This window comes from Rhinolophus sinicus, linkage group LG02, assembly GCF_036562045.2.
Source record: "Rhinolophus sinicus isolate RSC01 linkage group LG02, ASM3656204v1, whole genome shotgun sequence".
NCBI lineage: Eukaryota > Metazoa > Chordata > Mammalia > Chiroptera > Rhinolophidae > Rhinolophus > Rhinolophus sinicus.
The window spans coordinates 3784717-3806542 of record NC_133752.1 but is presented as its reverse complement, the minus strand read 5'-3'; the positions used below and the strand labels follow the sequence as shown (position 1 = coordinate 3806542).

Genomic DNA, 21826 nt, shown 5'->3' with positions numbered 1-21826 from the left:
CTGCACCCCCGTGTTCCCTTTCCATCCAGCCCTGGGGTCCTGTGGGAAGGCAAGTGAGTGTCTCCTAAGAGACCACCCTGGTGGCACGCCTTGGGCACCTGTGGGATGGAGCCCCTACCCCCGGCCCCGCCGCACCTCTGGCTCCCGCTGGAAGATGACTACCCGGCCACCCTTGTCGCCTGTGGCCAGCAGCTCTCCGGTGTGGTTGAACTCCACGGTAGAGATGATATCGGCTGGAAGGAGACAGGAAGGGGTGGCTCATTAGGACCCCTGTGCAAGTCAACAGAGCTGCACCCCCCTGCCCCCCGGAGGCCCCTGCACCCCTGGGACGGCCACCATCAGGCAACAGGAGCCCAAGGAGTCGGAGCACTGATGAGGGGCCGCTGGTCCCCACGCAAACCCCTCCGTCCTGGCTGCAGGCAGCGACCTGTTCTTGTGGGGCTTCACTCTTCTCTGCTTCCTTCCTTCCTTCCTCCCTTCCTTCCACGAGCAGTTTGGGGGTTTCCTCAGATGCCAACCAGGTGACTGGGATGCAAATCTGGCACTTCGGGGGCCACCACGACACACTGTAGCCCTCCCTGCCCCCACTGAGCTCCGCATGGACAGGACCCTGTGACCGTCACATTCCTGCCTGGACAAAAATCTCTCATCCAACTTGAGCACCACGGACCTACTTTCAATCAAACGGCAATGGCACCTCTGACCACGCCTCCCGGCGCATCAGGCGGGGTGCTCAACTGGCCTCCCCTACTTGATTCTCCTTATCGCCACCAGGGTGACGGTTCACCTGCGTCACGGGGTGTCCCTGCTCAAAACCCTCCTCTGGGCCCCAAACCGTATCCTGATCCCTGAGCTAAGTGTCTCGTGCCTCATCTCCTCCCACCCTTGAGTCTCAGGGGATGGCAGCTCCATCCTTCTGCTGGCTGGGGGCAAAAGGCTTAAAGCCACCCTGATACCGTCCCGTCTCTCGCTCTGCCTGTCTGCTTCTCACGCTCTCATGCTCCACCTCTAATCCTGCTGGCTCTCTCTTCACAATCTATCCGACTCCAATTCCTCCCAGCCGCTGCCCTGGGTAGATGACCGAGGCAGCCTCCTCCGGCTCTCCTCGCCTCCTCCCTGCCCCGATACAGGCTAGCCTCAACAGGGCGGCGAGAGGGAGCCCACTGGAAACCTCAAGTGGGCCCCATTCTGCCTCAGAGTAAAGCAAAGATCTCCGTGGTCTAAAGCAGTTTGCAATCACGTCCCCGAAGGAAGGCCACATCAGAAGCCCAAACCTGCCCCCTCTCCTGCCCCTGCACATGAGACCTGGCATGCTGAGCACCTTGCGTGGGTAACCTGCCCCACCCCTGACTCTGGGCGTGGCCCTGTGCTTTGCTTTGGCACCGGCAGACAAGCGGCTGCCCTGCACCTCTGCCCCTGCAGGAGGACCTGCCCAGACAGCTGGAAGTCCAGTCGGGAAGGGAGGAGGACGTGTAACACAGCCACCCCCACCCCCAAGCCAGCCCTGGGCAGGAAGGGGCCTCGTGGCCCAAACAAGCCTACAGCAGCGGAATCGGCAGACCAGTGATAAAAATGTTTCTCGTTGAATGCCAGGGAGTTTTGGGCTTTTAACTCCGGAAAAGTAACTGACACCCTCTCCCCCGCCCCACCTCGCTCTCCCACTCCTGACTCCGGGCTCCTTGCTTTTCTCCAAAGCACCGGCTACCTTTTGTGTCAAGACCTTTTCTCCCAGACTCGAGTGATTTTCCCACTTTCATTCAGCAAATGCCTTTTATTCCAATCAGCATCTATTAGAAGCAGCTCCTGACCTGCCCTGGCCTGAGCCACAGGTAAACGCCAGCTCTGATGGCGAACGTAAAGAGGAGAACCGGTGAGGGGCTGGGTATATTCATCAATCAAGAGAAACGCACATTTCATTAAACTCAAAAAGACACGACAAGGCAAGGAAAGCAGCTCTTTGGGAAATGCTCTCTGAGTGTGGGGCTGGGAGTGGGCTCAGGCCCCGGCCTGACACTGGCCCAGGGACCCAGGAAAGTCACAGCAGCGCCGGGCTGCCCTGACGGGGCACTGCTTCTTGCTATTTCCTATCAGCACCCCCTTAGGGGGAAAGAACAGGATATAACATTGTATATAAAATGTTTTTAATTACATAGACCAGTGATCACAGCCATGTTAAATAGCAAACTGGGCAGAAGGAAAAAAACTGAAGACAATTTTCCATCGTGTTAGCAGAGGTGGCTTTAAGGTGCTTAAAATACGTTTCCTTCTCTTTCTACTTGTCTATGTTTTCTAGATTTTTCTGTAATGAAGGCATATTTTAATAGCTCTATCGAGACATAATGGATATACAGAAAAATGCACATATTTAATATAATACATACGATTTGACAAGTTTGCACATATGCATAATTTATATTATTTTTATGGTGGAGAACTAACAATGCTGCTAAATTAAAATGGCAGCGTAACCATTGGTACCCAGAGCAAATGTTGTCCATAAATGCTGGATGGTTACCACAGTAACAGACACTACTGTTTGTGGGCAATTTACAATTTATGTGTCAGTTTCCTATCCACTGCCTCCTCTGACCTCACACCAGCCCCGGAAGGGGGTGTGACTGTGATTTCTATTGGTGGCTCAGGAGATGGAGGTCCCTGCCTGGCGATATCCTCCCGAGTTCGTGGACCAGTCAGAAGTCCTGGGTGGGATCTTGGCTCCAATGCCTCGGCTGTGTGGCCTTGGGTTGGTCATACCACTTCTCTGAGACCCGTTGCTGTCATCTGTAGTATGGCTAACGTGGAGTCTGCCCAGGATTACAAGATCAAGTGAGACAGTGGAGGTGAGAGGGTTTGGGAGGCAGGAAGGAGCAGGACTCTAAGGAAGGAGCAGTTAACAACGTTTACCAAGCAGAAGCTAACGCTTTCTCACCTTTGATTCTGGCCTCTGCAGAATTCACAGCGGCCAGCTCAGAAAGGTGCACAACGAACCTGTGGCTAAACCTCAGCTTTGGGGGTCCTGACCAACAGCCCCTCCAGTCCTGTCCTGCAAATTTATGGAACAACTACTAGAACTCAAGCCAGGGCATCGCTTCCTCAGGCCCTGGGCTGGTGGATGTTTTAACATCTATTCATTGTTACAGTAAGTGTCTTCTAGGGCTCGCCTTAGGAAAAGTTACCTCCCTGAGTGCTCGAAGCTCTCATTAGTAAAAGCATGAAAGTAAAAAGCCCATCCTCTTATCTAGGAATGTTTCACTCATCTCCAGCCCCCAAACCACCTCCTCCAGGAAGCCTTCCTGGAGAGCCCCTCTACCAACCCGTTCAGTGGTCTCTCCTATAACTACAGTCTCATGCCCATTGTGTGACCCTCATTGTGTGCTGAGCCCTTCCCGAATGGGGGTGTCTGTGCCCATGTTGCCTCTCAGTGATGGGGTTGATAATATCAATGCACGTTACTTAGGCACCAGGCACTCCGCTCAACCTTCCCTCTTCCACATCTGGTCATAGCCTAGGGGTTCCTGTTGGATCAGCTCTCTCACTCATAGCAACTCTAAGCCCTCAGCAGATACACACCAAGGCAGAAGTACCTGAAGGCACTGGGTGGGGACCAAATGCAGGCAGACCCTACAGGGCAGTTGGCAGTTGGGACTGGTTGACTTTCCCTTTTTCATAGCTTTTAGCCTAAGGACAGGCCCCAGTCTGTTCCACGCGGCTGCTGAAACTTAGATAGAAAGTCATACTCTTCAGGATCCATAAACCAGAAGACAGAGTCTGGGGAAACCCTTGTAGCTGGAAAGTGAGGGGGTAAATCCTGGAAAGGGGGGGTTCACAGAGGGGTCCTCAAATGCCGCATATAAACTCTGCCCAAATCTTTGGCTCACTGCAAAACACATATAACACACACATACACACACACATGCATGCGCACACACACACACACACGCACACACACACGATGGGCTTCAAGCCCCCCAACTAAGGCTAAGAATAAGCCGGGGTTTTTCCTGCTGCCCTGATGACAAGCTGAGTTCAACCAAGTACCCTGCTCAGAAATACAATATGTAACCAAAATGCTCATTGGGGGACAGAATAAACATCTAGAGACTCTACAATGCCATCGTTCAGAACACCCAGGAGAGAATCGAAAAGTATATGAAGATGTACAAAGAAATAGGAACATGTCACACATACTACTTTAATATAAAGACAATCGATGAAAACTGACCCTGAAATACCCCGGGTACCAGAATTAGGAAATGAAGATTTTTAAAGTAGCTACTGTAACAATGCTCAAGGATGTAGAGGAAAACTCACTCCTCCTGCGTGAAAAGAAAGGAAATTCAACGATCAGAAACTATTTTAAAAAGCAAATAAATGAATATTCCATAACTGAAAAATAGAATACCTAAAACAGAAAATCACTGAATTGCTGAACAGAAAATTTGAGATGACAGAAGTGTTAGTCAACTTGGAGATATATCAATAGAAATGACCCAATCTGAAAAACAGAGAGAACATACATTTTAAAATAAAAAGAACAGATCTTCAGGGATCTGTGGGACAACATGAAAAGGTCTCACATCCACGTAGATGGGGGTTCCAGGAGGAGGAGGAGGAGAAGAGAGTAGAAGAAAGACTTGAAGACGTAATGACCGGAAACTTCCCCCGTATGGTAAAGACAGCAATTTACAAATCTGGAAGCTCAGCCAACTCAAAAATCAGGATAAATGCCAAGAAAATCATACCTAACCATCAAACTGCTAAAAGCCAAAGTAAGGAGAAAATTTTGTGAGCAGCTAGAATGAAAGCAACACATTGCATTCAGAGGCCCCACGACTGCTGACTTCTTCTCAGAAATAACGAAGTCCAGAGGCGCTTTGAAAGCTCCACAAGAAGAGGGTAAAGGGGGTCAAATGTGTGGTGACGGAAGGAGATTTGCCTCTGGGTGGTGAACACAGAGTGCAATACACAGATGATGGATTCTAGAAGTGCACATTTGTAACCTATATAATTTCATTAACCAATGTCCCCCCAATTAATGTAATTTACAACAGCATACCCTCCAAAAGAATAAAGTACCAAAAATATATTTTTTAATCTGTAAACCCAGCATTCTGTAACCAGTGGAACTATCCTCAGGAATGATGGCAGGTAAGGACACTTCCATTCCAGCCTCGTGGACCACAGATCCAATCTCAGCACAACCCTGCTGTCCTGTCATCACTCGCTCTTTACAGATAAGGACACTTGGTTGAGGGGCCAGGCCCTTGCCCAAAGCCACACGCGTGCTGGAGCCTTTTGCAACGCACTGCTCCAACAGGTCCCTGCCCCGACCACAGGGCCTCAGGGTGACACTTGCTGACCCCTCAGGCTCAGGTCCCAACTCAGCCATTGGGTGGGGTCTGCCAAGCCCACCCATGATTGGGGGGTGCTCCAAGTCACCCTGTCACGGGCGAGGAAAAGTCCCATGAACACCCATGCTGCCTTTCCACGTGTGACGTCCCATCTCCTCTGCTGCCACTCTGGGGAGTCCCCCAAATGGCGAGACAGAGGTGGCAGAGGCAGCTTGGCCCACCGGGCAAGGAGGCACCAGTCAACCCCCTGGGACCGGACCCAGCACAGCCCAATCAGTGGAGCCACCTGGCCAGGGAGCCAGGGAGCCACAGCTGGTCCAACATAGACTCAGGAAGAAATCAGAAGTGGTGTCCAGCCCAGTGACAGGTCCACAGTGGGAGCTGGAGCCAGAGCTGGACAGTCAAAGATGGTGCCAGGGTTGAACTGTGTCCCCCAGGGTATTTGCTGCAGTCCTAACCCCTGTACCTGTGACTCTGACCCTATTTAGAAATAGGGTCTTTGCAGGTGATCACGTTAAAATGCGGTCAGACGGGATGACACTGGGCCCTAAATTCAATGACTGGTGTCCTCCTAAGCAAGCCGTGTGAAGACACCAGGGCACACAGACACATGGGGACAGGCCATGTGACAACAGAGGCAGAGATTGGAGTGACGCAGGCAAGCCAGGGGAGGCCGTGGATTGCTATCCAGCTTCCCGGAAGCTGGAAGAGGCCTGGCACAGATGGGCCCTGCAGTTTCCAGACACGGTCAGCCCCAGTGACACCTTGACTAGGAACTTCCAGACTACAGAACTGCGAGCGAATGATTCTCTGTTGTTTGAAGCCATTGAGTTTGCAGTAATTGTCATGGCTACCCTAAGCAAACAGAACAGAGCTGTGACAAGAGGCCAAGTAGGCACCAGCCCTGGCGGACACGGCTGCAGCCTGGGCTGTGACTCCTGCTGGTGTCACATGGGGGGGGGTCAGCCCTTGGATCTCACAGGTGCCCACTGTGACTGTCATCAAGAAGAAGGAATTCCAGGGCCGGCCAGGTGGCTCAGGCGGTTAGAGCTCCGTGCTCCTAACTCCGAAGGCTGCCGGTTCGATTCCCACATGGGCCAGTGGGCTCTCAACCACAAGGTTGCCAGTTCAATTCCTCGACTCCCGAAAGGGATGGTGGGCTCCGCCCCCTGCAACTAAGATTGAACATGGCACCTTGAGCTGAGCTGCCTCCCGGATGGCTCAGTTGGTTGGAGTGCGTCCTCTCAACCACAAGGTTGCCCGTTCGACTCCCGCAAGGGATGGTGGGTTGCGCCCCCTGCAACTAGCAATGGCAACTAGACCTGGAGCTGAGCTGCGCCCTCCACAACTAAGACTGAAAGGACAACAACTTGACTTGGAAAAAAAAAGTCCTGGAAGTACACCTTGTTCCCCAATACAGTCCTGTTCCCCTTCCCCAATAAAATCTTAAAAAAAAAAAAAAAAAGAAGAAGAAGGAATTCCAGTCCCAGCCCTGATACGTACTAGCTGTGTGACGTCACCCCAAGCACTCACCCTCTCTGAGCCCTAATTGTCTTATCGATGAAATGGGAATGACAGAAGAGTTAGTCAACTTGGAAATACATCAATAGAAATTACCCAATCTGAAAAACAGAGAGAAAATGGCCACAGGTCTCTTAGGGTTTATGTGAAATGCCAATGATCTGTGGACTGGACAGTTCCCTCTGGCAGATGCCTGCACATACAAGGGGAAATGACGGTTATTGTCGGGGGACTCCTGCCCTGCTGGCCCATCAGTGTCCATCACTGTAAGCGCTGTCAACACCACGAATGACCCATCAGATGTCAGAGCTCACGGCAGAGAGGGGGCCATTGGACAGCCCGGCTCGATCCTTCTGGTGGGACTGTTGCATTTAATTAGTGTTGTCAGACGCATCGGGCCGATGAGAAGTGGGGGAGAGGAGAGGAGTCAGCCTGCTGCTGAATGGAAGTTTGGTGAGAGGAAGAAGGCACGTGCCCGCATCGGCCTGGGGTAGGACTTGATGAGCAAGTGTCCCCAGCATCTTCTCTGGCCACGTGGGAGGGGTGGGCAGGCAGGACCGGGGGAAGGAGATGAGTGAGGCCAGCTGGCCCTCAAGGGTGCTCCAAGTCCAGGGAGAGAGCGGTAGGAGGCAAAGAGCTGGCTGGGAAAGCGACAGTGTCAGGTGGGGTGGGTGGGATCCAAGAGGGCCTCCTGGAGACAGGAACATAGGAGTGGGGTCTTGGGGAGTAAGGAGGGGCTCCAGACTCACGGCACTGATGGCCCCAATCAGTGGCTTCCTATAGCCACAGCCTCCCCCACGTGACTGCAGCTCCTCCCAGAGGTGGAGCCTACTGCCCACCCTTGACTGCCCTGGTCTGTGACTTGTTTTGTTCGACAGAATGTGGAGGAAGTGAGGGTGTTGGTTCCAAGCCTAGACAGCAAAAAGCCCTGAGCGTCTGCTCTGCCGGAACCCTGCTCTGCCATGGATACACCAGGCTGGCCCGCTGGAGGATGGGAGACGGTGTGCAGCAGACACGAGCCACTGCAGCTGACGCCACCCTAGGCTGGTCTGCAGCCAGCCAATCCCCAGATGTGGGACAGAGCCCAGCCAAGACCAGCAGACACCTTCCTGACCCACAACTATGGCGTGTGTGTGCCTGAGCACAGTCAATGTGTGAGGAGACACCCAGCTGATCCACAGACTCAGGAACAAAAGTAAATGCTTGCTGTAAAAGCACCGAGCTTTGGGGTGGCTTGTCACACAGCAGTGGCTGACTGAGACAGAAGGGGGTGCCAGGCACAGCTATATCACAGCACCTTTTAGGTAAAGCGTGGCCACGGAACCAACAGGCTCGGGCTCAAAGTCCCGCGTCACCATTCACAGGACGTGTGGCCTGGAGCAAGTCCCATTTCCCCAAGACTCAGTTTCCTCCCCTGTAAAATAGGGACAATCTCACCGGACTCACATAGTGAGGCTATGGCTAACGCCCACGACAGGATGCTAACATGGGGCTCCCCCCACCTCAGCTTCAGCAGAGGCACCGTAAGATGGGGTCCAGAGAGCAGAGGGGGTGAGTCCTGAGCCCTGGACTGTGTGGCCCTGAGAACCTGCTCCAGGGTTTTTGGACACCTTGAACCAGAATAGGTTATAGTAACAGTCAACCATCTGGGCACTTCCTTTATACGGCACACAATGTTTACTTCAGTGGCTTTCAGTGTATTCACTGAGTTATGCAACCATCACCCCTGTGTAATTCTATACGTTCCCATCACCCCAGAAAGAAACTCCATACCTGTTAGCAGCCACACCCCATGCCCCACGCCCCCAGTCGCTGGCAACCGCTCATCTGCTTCCTGTCTCTGTGGATTTGCCTCTTCTGAACCTTCCATAGAAACAGAATTCTACAATCTGGGGCCTTATGTGTCCGGCTTCTTTCCCTCGGCATCATGTTCAAGGTCACAGCGTGTTGTAACGTGTCAGTCCTTTTACGGCTGAATAATATTCCAGTGGGATCATGATGGTTTTAAAGACAGGACCCATTCCATTCAAGCAGAAACCCAGTCCCCAGAAGGGACTGGGAGCTTATGAATGTCCCTTGGACCCTGACCCATGGTTGGCCCAGCTCTGCCAGCAGAGGGGAACAGAGCGAGTGGGGAGCAGCACTGCCCCTTCAGCAGGGCAGGTGTGAGGGAGGCCAGGGCAGTGGCTGCCAGCTCCTCCTGCCAGGCCAGACGGGCCCCTGCTGAGTAGCTGTTGGCCTGGCCTGCACAGAGGCAGATGGGCTTGGGGACGGGGTGGGCGGGGCAGCTGTGGATCCGCCTGTGGTCAGCAGGACCCAGTCGGGCGGCTGGGTCGGATTCAAGGCCAGGTCGGATGGTGCTCACAGCAGGGGGACACTCCAGATGGGACTTCAGCACAGCCCTCCAGGTACCACCCCTCAATCAGACCCCTGTGGGCCCTCAAGTTGGACAGGCAGCCCAGGGCCAGCAGCTGGCCTGGGGACAGGGTCAAGGGGAAGGGGACTGACAGGAGACCACCCACTCCCTGCCTCTTTTTTTGCAGCACAAGCTCCTGAAAGTCCTCAAAGCACAGTCACCTGGCCTTCTCACCTACAGATGAAGATTCCATGTCCTGCTCAGACCCCCTGGGTCCGAACTGCTGGCACCTGGAATCTGCATTTGACAGGGTCTTCCCGGAATGGGCTGAGGTTTGAGAGTGCTGACAGGGCTGGGAGTGAGAGAGCCCCACGTTAGTGGCTGCCTGATTCTCAGCAAGTTACAGACATTCTCGGAGCCTCAGTTTCCTGATCTCTGAAACGGGTACAATACTATCATCTCAGGGTTGGTTGTAAGGATCTAAGGAGGCAACATTTATCAAAGTGCCTGGCAACAAGAAACTGCGAAATATTATTAGCTGTTGGGCCGGCCCAGTGGCTCAGGCGGTTAGAGCTCCATGCTCCTAACTCCGAAGGCTGCCAGTTCGATTCCCACATAGGCCAGTGGGCTCTTAACCACAAGGTTGCCAGTTCGATTCCTCAAGTCCCGCAAGGGATGGTGCGCTCCACCCACTGCGACTAAGATTGAACATGGCACCTTGAGCTGAGCTACCTTCCGGATGGCTCAGTTGTTGGTTGGAGCGCGTCCTCTCAACCACAAGGTTGCCAGTTCGATTCCTCGAATCCCCCAAGGGATGGTGGGCTGTGCCCCCTGCAACTAAGATTGAACACAGCACCTTGAGCTGAGCTCCTGGATGGCTCAGTTGGTTGGAGTGCGTCCTCTCAACCACAGGGTTGCCGCTTCAACTCCCGCAAGGGATGGTGGGCTGTGCCCCCTGTAACTAGCAATGGCAAGTGGACCTAGAGCTGAGCTGCGCCCTCCACAACTAAGATTGAAAGGACAACAACTTGACTTGGAAAAAAGTCCTAGGAGTACACACTGTTTCCCAATAAAGTCCTGTTACCCTTCCCCCAATAAAATCGTTTTTTTTAAAAATGCGCAACTGAGCTTTAAAAAAAATATTATTAGCTGTAATTAGTACTATATTATTGTTATTATTATTATTATTCATGCAAACTGAATCCTAACAGTGGCTCGATATGGAAACAAAGTTAATTAATTAATAAATATGAGAGAAAGAGTGGTTGAGATGTGGTGACTATGCCATCGGGGAACGTGACTGAATCCCTCCCTGTCCTGGCTATCATTTCACCCCTCGGAGCCTCAGTTTCCCCATTTGTATAACGGTGACAGGGAGAGCTGCCTGTGCTGGAGGGCTCTGCAAACTGTATGTGCTTGTGCTGTCCCACGCCAGAATGGGGAGCACACCCAGAGGAGGCGAGTGGAGGCCTGCCGCTGACCCAGCCTGAGCACTGGTGTCGGGCCAGCTGGCCTGGGCTGGCTCCTGTCCGCCCCGCGCCCGCTCCCACAGCCCATGTGCTCCACACAGGCAGCAGCCAGCTCCTCAGACCCCAGTCGGCAGCTGGGCAGGTGGGGCCAAGTGACCTGCTGACAAGAACTCCTTTCGAGGTTCATCACATCAGTGTGTCCATCAGACCCCATGCCAAGTGTCCGTCTGTTCTAAGCGGTAGGGAGCCGGGCCGCAGGCACTAAGCTGGTGCAGAGGTCACGGCTGGCCGAGCCCTCTGTCAGCCTCTCCGGCCTCTGCCCTGGCGCAGGCCATCGTCGCTTCTCTCCTGGAAGACTGTGGCTGCCTCCTCTTTGAGCTGCCTGCCTTTGTCCTGGCCCCGTCTACCCAGAGGCCAGAGGGACTCTTGTGAAGCGGACACGTCATCACATCCTGACACTCCCCGAAAGCCTTCTGTGGCTCCCACTGCCCCCGCTAGCCCTCACTCCCAACAAAACCCTCACCCATGAACCAGCCTGGACTGTGTGCATTTCCCCACATGGGGCTAGTTATTATTCAACAAGTATCTACTAAGCACCTACTAAGTGCCAGACCCTACACTAGGCAACAGAAATTGAGAGGTGGCCAAATGGGCACCGTGCAGCCCTCCTAGACCAGCTGTCAGGAGGTGGGGACTAGACTAAGCAAACTGCACGTGTACACACAGAGCCCAGCTCCTTCCCCTCTGCCACCATGGAAAGGCCTCGTGTCCCAGCCTCTGGGTGACAGCCCGTTCCTGTTAAAGGGTGACATGGGATGTAGGCAGTGTGTGGGACACCCCCACAAGAGGCACCCCAAGGTGGGCCAAGGCTGAGGGCGTGGGCTTGGCCCGCAGATGGTCGGGGTCCCTCCAGTTCTGCTCTGTCTGTGGGCCATTTGCAGTTAAACCTCCAGAGACTCAGCTCCCTCATCTGTAAAGTGGGCATGACCGTGCCTGTGAAATGGGATGCAGCCGGCAAAGGCTGAGCCCAGGGCCCGGCACACAGCTGCCCACTTGGTTTTGCTGCTGTGCTCTCCATGGGCCCCAATTCACAGGCAGGGGCTCTTTGGGCCACCAGGCTTCACACTTTGCTTCCTGGTAGGGATGAGTCCCACCTTCCTGGGTTCCCCTCTCCAGGGCTCGAGGCACAGCTGTTCCGCTTGGAATACCAGGCAGCAGGCAAGGAGTGGCTTGGAGGTGCTCCCGTCCTGGTGACACACTGGTGGCCCTGGGGGGACCTGGGTCCCAGTGTAGGGGGTCACTCACACTCGTGGAGGGCCACCATGCTGGGCTAGGAGCCTTACCCATGGTCAGTATGAGCAGAAACAGTGCTGGTGGGGAGACATTCCACAGGGGAAGGGGCATGGGGCATGCATCGCAGGGGAAGGGGCATGGGGCATGCATTGCAGGCGGGAGAACCCGTCCCAGGGAGGGCGGCAGAGGAGCAGAGGGAGGCAGATGGGGGCCTGTCATGCGGGAGACCCTGCTCGCTGCGCCATTTGTCATGCAGGGAGGCCTGCAGGGTCTCTACTCCCGCTCCCCATACAAGAACGCAGGACATGGTGAGGCCAAAAAGGAACACCCACGGAGCCATAGGTAGGGGAGTCATACCACTATATTCTTGCTGGCGGCACTATACTCTCACTGGAGGCTGGATCCACACTGTCCGCAAACCGCCATCCACACTTGCCAGCCCAGCCGCCATCTTCTTGCTAGCCCCCATTCTTTCTCTCTTTCCTCTCTCTGCTAGCGTAGCCACAGCAGTTATATTAGTAGCCAATGGCTCACTGGTTACAGCTGACGGCCAACTAGTCACAGCTGATGGCCATTTACTCCCTGAGCCAGCACCTGTCTATGTGAGGCCGAGAGCCTGGAAACTGCTTTCTGGGGCTCTGTCCCCACAGGGCCTCAAATGACACCCCTCTGGGAAGGCCTGCACAGCTCCCTGAAAAAGACCCATTCAGCTGAGGTAATACATGTGTCCTCTTACTGTCTCAACTAACTCACACCTTCTGGTAAACCAGGAAGCAGAGGAGCCATGAACCTACCGAGGCCAGAATGAGCCACTCTGGGCTAATTAGAACCACAGAGCAGTTAGGGAACTTCAATTACTGCTCTCGGCAGGAAGGCGTCTCCACATCTGTGGGGTGATTAAGTCACATGCAAGGTATTAAAAAAAGGCGAGGCCCAGAGCAGCTCTGTCTCCCTTAAAGGGGCTGACTGTTCCTCTGTGAGGACAGAGCCTCTGAGACAGAACCTCCCATCCTCTTCCTCAGCTACCCCACCCCACCCCAATTTTTTATTTGATTAAATAAATAATAATAATAAAAGACAATCGAAATCGCACTTAAGTCACAACTGTGCTTCCAAGTGTGTGTGAAGTTTGAGACAGTGGCCCAGGTGAGGCTGTGGGGGCTGGGCTCCCTGGAAGCCATCGAGGTCATCACTCGGGGAGCACGCTGATGCCCTCTCTGAGCTTGAATATTTAGTCCTGGGATTAAACATACAACCACCTCTTCTCTGCCACACACTCTGCTGTCCCACCCCCACCACTGTCACAGGGAAAGGAGCACCGGAATGGGAGTCAGGAGCCAGCTCTCTCCCAAGCTGCCACCACATCAATGTTGAACTTTGGTTCTGCTGCTTGGCCTCTGAGGGTCTCAGCTTGGTCATCTGTAAAGTGGGCAGCGGTGGCTGGATCAGGAAATCAGAAATTCTGTAACTCTACAACTTCCCAACATACCCGGGGACTAGAGTTGCCAGGTAAAAGGACACAATCCTTTTTTAGTATCAGTATATCCCAAATATTATATGGGACATACTTAACCTAAAAAATTGTGTGTTTTCTGAAGTCAAATTTAATTTGAGCAACCTGTCTTTTTGTTTGCTAACCTGGCAACCCTATCAGGAACACAACCTATTTTAAATAGACTAACCAGTGATTCTAACAGGGTGGGAGGGAGGAGGGGAGGGGGAAGGGGAGGTATAGGGTGGGAGGTGAGGGAGGGGCCTCCCACTAGAATCTCTCCAGATCAGTCACCTCTGCCTGAGAATCACTGAGCCAGGAAAAGCAGATCCCGCAGTTTCCAACCAAGTGGTGACTGCAGCTCCTCAAGCACAGCTCCTATTATACTAGTCTCCCCATTTCACAGATGAGGAAACCAAGTGAGTAGGGTTAAAGGAATTTTCCAAGGTCACAGAGTGTCAAGAAGAAGAGCTGGGTCAAGGCTACCCCACAGCCCTTCTTTCCTCCCACCTCTGTGTGTCCACAATGAGAAGTGCAGTGCTCGAAACTGGCTCTTAGCAGACACTCAACTTTGGTTTGTTGAACAAATTAACAGATGAATAAATGAATGGGGGGAATGAAGGAATGAATGAATGCCACAGGGAGGATAAACCTCTTCGAGCTCAAAGGCAGAAGGAAGATCCCCAATTTAATGATGGGGAAGGGACCCCACGGGCAGCCCCATGCCAGCAGTAACACAAACACTTTCATTACTGTTTATGGCTTCCTGGGCTCATTAACAAATCCCCAGGCTCCTGGGGGTGATTAGATGGGGGAGGGGCCGGGCCTGCTCCCAGGACACAAGGGAGCATCCAGGTCTGGGAAGCAGTCTGACTGGAATCCAGATGCTGACATGACAACATCAAGAAAACCTCATTTGCAAACCCAAATTAGTGCCACCCTGATGGTCATATAAAAGAAGGATGGGCGTTTAAAGCGAGCCCTGAACAAGCGTGGCCGCGGTAATGGTGTCACCCAGGAGCCGGGACAACTCGTAAAGAAAGGTTTCCGTCATCGAAACCCATTTGGTGTCTTACGGATTCAGCTCAATTCTTTGTTTTGTATCCTGGCAGGCGTCTCTTTTTCCCTTAGTTTATCTATCGTAATTCTCATTAATAATAGAGAGGTATATGGTATGTATATAAATATATAATCATGATCATTACCATCTCAATGATGAACTTTAGTATGTTTATTAGTGCTTGTACCGGCCTATTCAGAGTGTGTTACAAGGATCACCATATTTACTTTCGAACAGTTTAAGGCATTCTTGCCTTTCTGCTGTCTTTCGCTTTGTCTCCCTGAATGCACCTGTCATATTTTTGTTACCAAAGTAACCCACGTCCAGTCCTGGCCAAAATGATCTTAACCCTCGTGACGTGGACCAGCCCTTCTCTTGACACATCATTTCTTTAGGAGAAATGATGCTGAGTATTAGTTTGCTTTTTATAACCCACTATTACTGTACGCATTTCATAGCTTAGGAAAATAAAACACTGTCTTAGCCTCCTCACTTCTTCATTCTTACTGTCAAAACACTCATGTTTCATTGTGGTAGGGTGACTGGTGGCCCTGCAAAAGATGTGTCCACATTGTAACCCCCAGACCCTGTAAATGTGCCCCCACTTGTAAAGAGGGTCTTTGTAGCTATAGTCAAGGTTATGATCTCGAGATGACGTTATCCTGGATTATCCAAGTGGACCCTAAATCCAGTGACAAGTGTCCTAATAAGGGACACACAGAGGAGAGGCAACGTGACAAGGAAGGCAGAAAACGGAGTGATGTGGCCACAGCCCAGTAATGCAGGCAGCTTCCAGAAGCTGGAAGAAGCAAGGAGGGATATTTCCCTAGAGAACACAGCACTTCCTCCCGTGGATTTCAGACTTCTGGCCTGCAGAACTGTAAGAAAATAATGTCTGTTGTTTTAAGCCACTGAGTTTGTGGCACTACATTACAGCAGTCCCAGAAATCTAATACACTCGCTAATCAGAGGCGAACATTGATGGTGGCCTACCCAGCTGGCCTGGTCAGCAAGGACCCGGCCACAACGGGACATGGACAGTCCTGACAAATGGACTTACACCTCCAAAACTCCAGCAGATTCTATGAGCATTTACTGCTACCCAACATTCAGAAGTCAAGCACTCGTAGGCAATGGGCTGAAAAGTCCTTAAAATGCTTTAATCTATTCAAAAGTGGGTAAAAATACATGCAAAAGAATATAAAGCAGTCATCATTCAGAGCTGCACTGCCCAGCACCGGGGTCACCAGCCACATGTGGCCACGGAGCTCTTGAAATGTGTCCAGCCTAAACTGAGACGTGCTGTAAGCATAAAATACACACCAGACTTCACAGGTTTAGTGTGAAAAACAGAATGTGAAATTTCTCACTGATAATTTCAATACTGATTATATGTTGATCTTATTTTGGATATATAATTATTAAAATTAATTGCACCTATTTCTTTTTACTTGTGCAATGTGGCTACTAGAAAATTTTAAATTACACATGTGGCTCCTATTATATTTCTATTACTCAGCTGATTTACAGAAAGCTGAACATTCGGCGATTATTGGGAATCTAAAAATTATTTGTGTTGTTTGGTTGGTTTTTTTAAAAATTAAAATGGTATAAGAGACTAAGATCCCAAAAGAATGCAAAAACACCCAAAAAGAGTCAAATGGTAGTGAAACCGATAATCTAAATAGCAGCGGTACGTCGTACATTGCCACGGTTCTGCACACAAGACCACACCCTCACACTGCCCTCCGCTGATTGGATCAAGCGGTAGACAAGCCCCTCTGGAGGCAGCCAATCACCAGGCTTCCCAGAAAATTGAGCCAATCACGTTTCTATCCCAGGGGTGGGAATGTGGGCGGTAGCAAGAGGTAAGTTCAGGAAGTGTAAGGATTCTGAGGTTGCAGGGCCGGCACGCTGAGGCCATGAGAAACATGGTGATTACAGCGGTGCTTGTTAAGAATTCAGATTCCTTGGTCCTGCCCCCTGCAAGGCTAGGTGGGGCCTGGGAATCTGTGTTTTAAACAATCCCCTGAGTGTGTGGGCTACAGGAGGTCTGCGGTCACACTGTGAGAAACCCCAAACACAAGGGTTGCAGAGGTAGCTGGGTGGAGGGAAGGATGGAGCACGGATAGCTGAGCAGGGGCTGCTGCTTTGGCTCCAGTTCAGGGGGCCAGAGCCAGTCAGGGGCATCACTGACTCAGGGGCTCCAAGAGGACCCCAGGGCACCCTCACCACAAAGCCCCCATCCACTGTGGCCTCGGTGAGCTTCCTGAAAAATTGGCCAGTGGGTGCCAGGCGCTCCCCACTAGCTTGGAGCAGATGGACCCGGAACGCCCTTCCTGTCTTTCATTTGGCATGTTTTCTGAAAGTGTCCTTTTCACCTCCACCTGAAGCCTTCTCTGGTTTCAGAGTTTAGGGAAATCTCTCAGGAAGCAGAGTGTATAGTGAGGAGCCAGCCTAGTGTCACCATCTAAACCTGACATGTGTCCCTCAGATGCCCTTAACTACACAGAGGGCCCAGCTCTGCACCACTAGCAAGCTGGCAAGAGGTGGACACGTCTGTGTAGAATTGGGCTTCCGAGTCTCAGGACCACCTTCCGTGGTGCCCTAAGGCAGAAGCCCGCCTGGCAGCCTCACCAAGCTAATGAAGCTGCGTGTGAGCTGTAATTACACCAGCTCAGGAGCCGTGTGGGATGCTGGGAGCAGGCTGGGCATGCTCGTTCACACAGGGCCTAATGAAGCGTCCCATGTTCTACAACCCCGGCCGTGTGATTTAATTAACCCTCAGCTCCGTGTGCCCCAGTCACGCATGATGACGGAGGAGACCTCAACCCGACCTGGGGAGCAGCAGCAGCCCTGTGGAGGTGGGACTGTTGTTACTCCCTTTTAATGATGAGGAGACTGAGGGTCAGAGAGGGCAAGTAAGGAGTCCACAGTCACACAGCCAGGAAGCGGGGGGGGGGGGCAGAATTCCATCCCAGGCCATCCATGCTCCTCACCAGGAGGCCCATGATGCCCACCTAACAACACTGGTGTGAATGTAAGTGCTGATGGCAGACGCTTGGCACAGGGCCTGCCACTCAGCCAGGGGAGCATGAAGGAGTTCCCTCTCCGCGCCCCTTTCAAACTGCCTCCTGTCTTCCTCCTAATGCACCCCGTGCCCCACACAAATTATGTTTCTTCCTAAACTCACCACGCTCTTGTAAGTTTTCAAATGTGTGTCTTCTCCTCCTGGACTTTTCAAACAGCCTTCCATCCTGGTGCCCCTGCCAGGTACCTTGGCTACTTAATCTTTCCTTAAAAGATTTCCTGCTTTTCCCCCAAGAATAAACAGAATGAACACACAGACACCCCACCAGCTAAAGTGAACCCCTGTTTATTTAGCCAGCTGGAGGCAAAGCCAGGGCCTTCAGACGTGAGGATTTGCCCAGTTTGATAGCTGATGAAGCACAACTGGTAACCCCAGCAACGCTCCTCTCAGCACCTAATTAAATTTGCCAGGGGGATGCTGCTGGCTGCACATCTGGGAGGCCATGGAAACTTGACTTGGTTCGGTCATCAGAGCCAGGACTGACCCTGCTGGGTGAGGAGACCCTGGCTGCCTTCTCGGCCTGCACAAGAGCATGTGTCTTGGGAAAGCTGACTCAGATGTCCACGGCCAGCTGATACATGACCTGAATTTTTATTATACAGATAGACACCTAACAATCTCTTGTTAGCAGGTGGAGAAACTAAGGCTCTGGGAAGTGGAGTGACTGGCCCAAGATCACAGCTAGCAAGTGACAGAGCTGAGGCTCCCCCCCCATGACTGGCCTGCTCCCACCCCACCACCATCCCTGAAGGCCCTGCTCACTCCCTCCTCGTCCTCCCACCGGCTTCCCCCTCCTCCTGCCCTGGGCCCTCAGCTGCTTCCTTCACCAGAACCAGAATCCTCATTGGCAGCTCTGCAATCAATGCCATGTTGCCAGTCAATGGCCAAAAACACATGAACGAGGCCCAAATCTATAGAATTAAGCTCTGGACAACGTAAATTGCATGTGTGCATGTGTGTGTAGTGTGTTTTCGATATATAACTATTCAAAGAAACAAAATACTGCCTAGTATTTCTGCTCCTGGCTGGAGCTAGAACTGGCTTGAGCTGGTCAGTTATTCAGTTGGAGGCAGGGCAAGCCGAGGATTTCTTCAGAAATACTCTGCATTATTTTGTACCCGTAGGAAAAGAGCAAACTCTCCAAAGACCTGAGCTAGTTGTGCAAATATCTGTGCACACACAAGGTGGGAATTCCAGTGGAAATGAACAAGAGCCTTCCCATACGCAGACGGCTCCATTCTCCACTGGGGTGAGGGCAGTTGGACAGAAAGCAAGAGGCCGTGGGAGAGCGCCAGGCAAAATCAGCATCCCTTTTACCCCCAAGGAAGGCTGCAGGCATTGATATCACCCATCACTCAGGGACACTTTACAGTTTACACAGAGCCAGTATCTCTCATTTCACCACTTCAGCGAGCCTTGCAAAATGGAGGTGCGCCTCCCACTGTATAGATGAGGAAACGAAGCCTCGGAGAAGCCGGGGGTGGGGGGGCAGAGGTGAAGAACCCTTGGTGGGCTCCTAACATACTCACAAGGCCCTGAGCTGGTGTCACATACAGTGAGGCTCCGTGGTGTGGAGGGGGGACCAGAGAATGGAAACCCCGTGGAAACTGCTATCCCTCCATTCCTTCTTGGCTGTGAAACCTCATGCCAGTCACCTCACCCCTCTGAAACTCAGGGGCCACATCTGAAAGCCTGTCTGTGAGTGCTTAGTACATGGTCTTAACTTCCTTAACCGGTCAGCTGGACTCTGAGCTTAGGGTCACTCTCCCAGTGGTGGCAGGAAGCATCTCACTTATACTCCTAATGACAGGAAAGGTGGTGACAGCAATGGATGCAGGCATCTGGGGGACAGGGCCATGGAATGCCAGGACAGTGGACAAGAGCCCTGTCATCTCACAAAGCTAGTGGATCCCTCCATCCATGTGTTCAAGGACCGGCCATGTTTCCCGCACTCCAGGGGAACGTCCAGGGCACCTTCCCAAGAGACGAACCCTCCAGTGCCGGTGAGTCTGCCATGACAGCCTGCAGGGGGCTCAGGGCCCCTCAGAAACTACCAAGGACACATCTCAAGGTCAGACTTCCAGCTGTTTAAATCCATTTGCATTTGGCAGACACGCAGCATCTTATTTTAAAGGCAAATGTGTGCCTGTGTTACTGCTTCTGGTTAAAATAAACTCAATATGCTTGCCCAGCCCATGGCTCAAGTGTGTCTGGGCCATGGTGACAGTGACGCTTTGGGAAGCACCTCCGTGCCTTACATCCTGAGCAGAGGCTAGGGAGCAGCCAAGGGCTTTGCAGAGCTGCTGACACCCAGGAGGGCACCCGAGGGTCATCCAGTCCAAGCCTCTTGGTGTCCTCTCTCCGTGGCCCCCCAAGGAGACCTCCAGCCAAGACGCTCACACCGCCCGTGATGGGGAACTTACTACCTCCTTGCACAGTCCATTCCAATTTAAGGTAGCCGTGGCGGAGCGTACGACTCCCCAGTCTGCCCCCAGTCTGTGTGTACTGGCTGGGCCCACACACAGCATCCAGCTCCTGTCTCCACCAGACAAGTGATGAGGACCCAGGTCCGATTTTTGTTCCGATCCTGCTCGTCACACTGGGTCTTCCTATTTGGATTTCTCAACAGCAGTTTAAATGCACCAAGCCTAGGACTGAGCCCACTGTCTCCCAAACCAAACCCACTCCTCCGCCACCTCCGCCCATCACTCCAGCCTCAGAGCAGCAGTCAGCTGCTCTGAGCCCCGCCCCCCTCCCTCGCGATGATACACTGAGCAGGACACTGCAGTTATTAGCCCATTCATGTGCCCAGCCCTGGCCTGGGTACGTTACATGCAACAACAATCCCTCAGCCGGGACTTTCCCCCATTTTACAGAGGAGAAAACTGAGGTTCAGAGAGGTCATGCCACTTGACAAAGTCACACAGCTGCCAAGAATGAGAGCCAGGATTCAAACCCAGGTCTGATTCCACTACCCAGTGAAAATGCTGCAACCAATTGAGTAGCATGGCCTGTCCATTCTGTCATCTTGATGTCCCTTGTCTTGCTCCTCTGGGACCCACCCCCCAACCACCCCGTTCCTCTCTGGCCTGAGCCTTCCCAGTCAGCAGACCAGCCACTATCCCAGGATGTAGTGGGGGCCCTGGCTGAGCCCCAGCACCTTCTCTCATGTGCGGCCGGCCCCCCCTTCCCATCCTCAGCTCCAGTCACACGGACCTGCTGGCCAGGCTGGACTGCCAACACACCCTTTAGCTGCACAGATGCCAAGTGGCATGCTCTGAATCCAGATCCTTCTGTTCCCCAAGATGCTAGCTCCCACCACTGGACCACACTGTCAGCACCCCCAAGGATGGCTGGAACCATCTGACAGGCCTGAGGTACGGGGAGACACTTCTCCCAGGCTGCTGCTGTGTCCTTCCAGGGGAAGGCATCCCCTGTGGACGCGCCCGGCCTCTCCTTCCTTGGGAGGAGGGGTGACCGCGAGCTGAGTGCCCGGGGAGCCCACTCTTCTCCGGCCCTGCACACCTTCCAGAGTCCAGAAATGGGCAGGTATGCCGGACGAATTCTGGGCTTCAGTACCCACCCTCGGGACAGACCTGACAGGGAGGGCGTGCCATGCCCTCCTGGAGTAGAGGCTGAAACCCAGCAAGGTTAAGACACTCACTCGGGGTCACACAACTGCCAAGGAGCAAGGCCAGAATTCAAATCCAGAATTCAGATCAGATTCTGTCGGACCCTTTGGCCAACACACCTAAGCCAGGTCCTCTAGTACCCACAACACAGTAAAAAAGGATATTCTGCTTCTCTGTGCTGCCTTCTTTGGCGAATGCCATGATGGGGTCAGACCCTGAGCTTCAGGCACCCTATAAGGACATCCTAAGGGGTGAGGAGGGAGAGGGAGGGAGGGAAAGGGCCAGACTGGGGGGCACCGGCAGTGCCCCTGCTCCTGCGGAAACAAGAAGAGCCAGAGTTCCTGGCCCGGCGCAGACGTCCACAGGCTCCTCCCTCCAAGTCACGTGAATTAAGAGTGTGGCCCTTTCTCCCAGTTCCACTGCCTGTTGGCCCTGACTTTGGTTCTTGGCCTGGGGAATCTTCTGACAAGAAGCACCACTCTTTCTGGGGTTCCTGGCCCCTCCTCTCTGTGACCTCGGTTTGCCCTCTAGGATAGCACCCATCATCCTTCTTGCAAGCCT

At 52.9% G+C, this 21826-nt stretch overlaps 1 protein-coding gene across 2 annotated transcripts in view; it reads right to left on the bottom strand.

Moving 5' to 3' along the window:
- The window catches only part of PPP2R2C (protein phosphatase 2 regulatory subunit Bgamma), a 109403-nt gene that overhangs the window by 40367 nt on the left and 47210 nt on the right, over window positions 1-21826 (bottom strand). For both annotated transcript variants that reach the window (XM_019748217.2, XM_019748216.2), the window contains exon 2: window positions 136-233. In XM_019748217.2, the coding sequence (XP_019603776.1) occupies window positions 136-233 (98 nt within the window). The remainder of the gene's footprint in view (window positions 1-135; window positions 234-21826) is intronic.